This window comes from Rhagoletis zephyria, unplaced genomic scaffold, assembly GCF_001687245.7.
Source record: "Rhagoletis zephyria isolate East Lansing unplaced genomic scaffold, Rhagoletis_zephyria_1.1 Rzeph_scaffold_01884, whole genome shotgun sequence".
In the NCBI taxonomy this organism is placed as follows: domain Eukaryota; kingdom Metazoa; phylum Arthropoda; class Insecta; order Diptera; family Tephritidae; genus Rhagoletis; species Rhagoletis zephyria.
In genome coordinates, this window is record NW_016158968.1 from 58,302 (window position 1) to 63,007 (window position 4,706).

General features: G+C 40.2%; 1 protein-coding gene across 4 annotated transcripts in view; it reads left to right on the top strand.

Annotated features, from left to right (window-relative positions):
- LOC108365466 (sodium/potassium-transporting ATPase subunit alpha) overlaps positions 1-4,706 on the top strand; it is a 53,597-nt gene that overhangs the window by 27,348 nt on the left and 21,543 nt on the right. For all 4 annotated transcript variants that reach the window (XR_001847933.1, XM_017619497.1, XM_017619496.1 and 1 more), the window contains 4 exons: positions 1,667-1,798; positions 1,858-2,124; positions 2,190-3,971; positions 4,216-4,431. Coding sequence is in view for 3 of the 4 variants with exons in the window: in XM_017619497.1 (XP_017474986.1) it covers positions 1,667-1,798; positions 1,858-2,124; positions 2,190-3,971; positions 4,216-4,431 (2,397 nt within the window). In the remaining variant the exon portion in view is untranslated. The remainder of the gene's footprint in view (positions 1-1,666; positions 1,799-1,857; positions 2,125-2,189; positions 3,972-4,215; positions 4,432-4,706) is intronic.

Below are 4,706 nucleotides of genomic sequence, written 5' to 3' on the forward strand. Positions count from 1 at the left end.
AGCCGAAGGCCACCAACGAAGAAGCGAGCGTTGTCCAAAAATACTGCTGATGGCCTAACACGAGTTTAATTTTTCCTTGCGAAAATGCCAATTTTACCCCATTTTGAAATGGGCCTCTGAGCGCCTGCAGAAGGGGCAGGGAGGTGCAGGATGACTCACCCACCAAAAAATCATTGTACAAGTAACAGAACATTTCCCACACCCAACCTTAAGTCCTCTAATGTAATGTTTAATTGCTATCAATGTGGCAAAGTAGCTCATAATTTTGTACAAGTTATGAAACTTCAAAAACTTATTTTTTTTTTGACAAAAATTTTGAACTGAAACTACCTTCTTTTTTTGTATCATCAAGTAAAAGAAGTGAAACATTTTAATTACCGAAAAACCAAAATTTCATTGAACTTATCCTAAAAATACCCCGTTTTCCATAGTTTGCTAGTTTGCACCTCAACACCGTCGTAAACGTTCCACCTGCCAATGTATTACCCAAAAGTCAACTGTGGGCAGTTTTTACTGCCATATTTCTTTATTTTTCCGCGCCCGTTTCATTAGCTTTACTTCTTCTTTTTTAACTTATAAATAGATGCAAAACATTGGCACATTGCAACTGTCGCGCCTGAGCGATTTTATTTTGTTTTCGGATGCAAAGCATGGGCGACACAGGTGGCGAATGTGTGGGCGTTTAGCATCATCGCACCGCTATTTCACTGACTAGCTTGCAGGCTGGTTGTCTGATTGACTCGCTGACGTGTGTTACTAATTAAAAAAGGCGCAAATAGCCAAAAATTTATTGTAATAGGGAAATCTTGCTGCACACAGTTGTAGTAACCGATTGAAATGTAAAGAAAAGACAACACTTTCAAAAATGAAAATTTTTAATACACATTTTGTATTGCTCTAAATAAGTAGTGGTCAAAGTTCTAATGTCACTAGTGAGCAAATCTTTATTTATTTTGAATCATGCTCTATAGCTTCTCTTGTACTGTATTATAATTATTTTAATGAAAATGTTTACTTCTCTTATTAACCAATCAAATTTTGGTGTGCTTTTCTTTATTTTGAATTTTATTTCCTAATCCATTCATGAATTTGCTTAATCCCTATGTACTTACTAAAATCCATTTTGACTATCGTTACATTATACTAACATGCTTTAATCGCTTTCTTAACAGCATATGCATGTCAATTCGTGGTAAGTAAGTAGTGTAGCTTTCCCCGAAAAGTGTATAGTTGAAATACATTTAACATCATGCTAGGCGTATAATTAAAGGTACTTTTTTTTTTATCGAAAATACATTAATCCACTAGCCTCTGGCTAAAATTAACGGTATTGGTTCAGTAAACAATAAATCTACTTAACTAAAACCTAACAATTGACGCTATTTCAATCTACATTTCGTTGCCCACAAAGTGCTTCGAGGAAGGACATCTACACACACAGGCATACATAAAGTAAAGCGCGTTAAAAAGTAAATAACACAACAGCAGGCATGAAGTGAAACAATAAAAAAAATAAAAAAAAATGTAGATTAAACAATCGGTTTCCTTGGACATTTTCTTCAGTGGTGTTGGGGCGGAAAGTGTTTTGAAAATCCTTCTGTATCTCTGCCTTTTCACTCTCAAACATGTGTGTATATATATATATATTCCCTCTTTTCTCCCACAGTCAAAACGCAGGATGCCACCTAAACCGCAAAAGAAGGAGAATCTTGACGATCTCAAACAGGAGTTAGATATCGATTTTCATAAAATCACTCCTGAGGAGCTCTATCAGCGATTTCAGACGCATCCAGAGAATGTAAGAGAATCAAGCGAACGAACAAATGCCAAATATTTAATTTTGTCTACTCCTACCAGGGTCTAAGTCACGCTAAGGCCAAGGAGAATCTAGAACGAGATGGTCCGAATGCGCTCACACCACCCAAACAAACACCTGAATGGGTAAAATTCTGTAAGAATCTATTCGGCGGTTTCGCCATGTTGCTGTGGATCGGTGCTATACTCTGCTTCGTGGCCTATTCCATTCAGGCCAGTACTAGCGAGGAGCCCTCGGACGATAACTTGTACTTGGGTATTGTGCTTTCGGCTGTAGTTATAGTTACTGGTATCTTCTCATACTATCAGGTAGATGGCAAAGATTGACATTTGATAAATACATATGTACTTTAATTCCGCTTATCTCCTCGCAGGAATCGAAAAGTTCAAAGATTATGGAATCGTTCAAAAACATGGTGCCCCAATTTGCCACTGTCATTCGTGAAGGTGAAAAGCTTACCTTACGCGCCGAAGACTTAGTGTTGGGTGATGTGGTTGAAGTGAAGTTCGGTGATCGTATTCCCGCTGATATACGTATCATTGAGGCGCGCAACTTTAAAGTGGACAACTCATCATTGACTGGCGAATCGGAGCCACAATCACGTGGTCCTGAGTTCACACACGAAAATCCATTGGAAACTAAAAACTTGGCTTTCTTTTCTACCAACGCTGTCGAGGGTACCGCCAAAGGTGTCGTCATCAGCTGTGGTGATCATACTGTGATGGGTCGTATTGCTGGCTTGGCTTCTGGTTTGGATACTGGCGAGACTCCCATCGCTAAGGAAATTCACCACTTCATTCACTTGATCACCGGTGTCGCTGTGTTCCTGGGTGTGACTTTCTTCGTCATCGCCTTCATCTTGGGCTACCATTGGTTGGATGCTGTCATTTTCTTGATTGGTATTATTGTAGCGAACGTGCCTGAAGGTCTGCTAGCCACTGTGACAGTGTGTCTGACACTGACTGCCAAACGTATGGCATCGAAGAATTGCTTGGTAAAGAATTTGGAAGCTGTCGAAACTCTGGGATCAACCTCAACCATTTGCTCCGATAAGACCGGCACCCTCACCCAAAATCGTATGACCGTCGCCCATATGTGGTTCGATAACCAAATTATTGAGGCCGATACAACTGAAGATCAGTCGGGTGTGCAATACGATAGAACCAGCCCTGGCTTCAAGGCGCTCTCTCGCATTGCTACCCTCTGTAATCGTGCTGAATTTAAGGGCGGTCAAGAAGGTGTACCAATTTTGAAGAAAGAAGTTAGCGGTGATGCCTCCGAGGCTGCGCTGCTTAAGTGCATGGAATTGGCGCTCGGTGATGTGATGAATATCCGTAAACGTAACCGCAAAATTGCTGAAATTCCATTCAATTCCACCAATAAATACCAAGTCTCCATCCATGAAACCGAAGATCCCAGCGATCCTCGCTATTTGCTTGTCATGAAGGGTGCTCCTGAACGTATCCTTGAACGCTGCGCGACTATTTTCATTAACGGAAAGGAAAAAGTATTGGATGAAGAGATGAAAGAGGCTTTCAATAATGCGTATATGGAACTTGGTGGTTTGGGTGAGCGTGTGCTCGGTTTCTGCGACTTTATGCTGCCCTCCGATAAATATCCCACTGGCTTTAAATTCAACACCGACGACGTGAATTTCCCCATTGACAACTTGCGTTTCGTTGGTCTTATGTCCATGATTGATCCTCCGCGTGCTGCTGTACCCGATGCCGTCGCTAAATGCCGTTCAGCTGGTATTAAGGTTATTATGGTGACTGGTGATCACCCGATCACTGCCAAAGCTATAGCCAAATCGGTGGGTATCATTTCGGAGGGCAATGAAACTGTTGAGGATATCGCACAGCGTTTGAATATCCCTGTCTCGGAAGTTAACCCACGTGAAGCCAAGGCAGCTGTTGTGCATGGTGCTGAATTACGTGATGTTACACCCGAACAGTTGGATGAAATTCTGCGCTATCACACTGAGATCGTGTTCGCACGTACCTCGCCTCAGCAAAAGCTGATTATTGTAGAGGGTTGCCAACGTATGGGTGCTATTGTGGCTGTGACCGGTGACGGTGTAAATGATTCTCCGGCGTTGAAGAAGGCTGATATTGGTGTTGCTATGGGTATAGCCGGCTCTGATGTGTCCAAGCAGGTGAGTGATGTGAAGAGGGGTGCAATCCTGCTGAGCGTAGAAATCTTGGGGAATTTAAGAAAAATATTTTTATACATATATACATATGTACTTATAATATAAAATAAGNATGTGAAGAGGGGTGCAATCCTGCTGAGCGTAGAAATCTTGGGGAATTTAGAAAAATGTTTTTATACATATATACATATGTACTTATAATATAAAATAAGAGAGTGTGATATAACCATATTTCAATGCCGTTTAGGCTGCTGACATGATTTTGCTCGATGATAACTTCGCTTCGATTGTGACTGGTGTTGAAGAGGGTCGACTGATTTTCGATAACTTAAAGAAATCCATTGCTTACACACTCACCTCTAATATTCCCGAAATTTCACCATTCTTGGCTTTCATCCTTTGCGACATACCACTGCCACTGGGAACCGTTACCATTTTGTGCATCGATTTGGGAACTGACATGGTAAGTGTGATAATGTCCGCTAAATCAAATTTATATTCTTATTGTGGTTGTGCGAAAAAATCTTATATTATTTTCCAATTGAGTTGATTTAGTTAAGATTTTCTTGATTTTCTCTGGTTTGTTTGAAATAATAATTTTTCAACTTATTTCTGAATATGAAAGGATACAGATATTAAGTGAAAGGTATAAGACGTAAAAATATTTTAACAAATTTAATAGTAACAGTTAAGCAAAATGTATAGTTAGGTAGGTCATATTTACCGTAATTTCATATA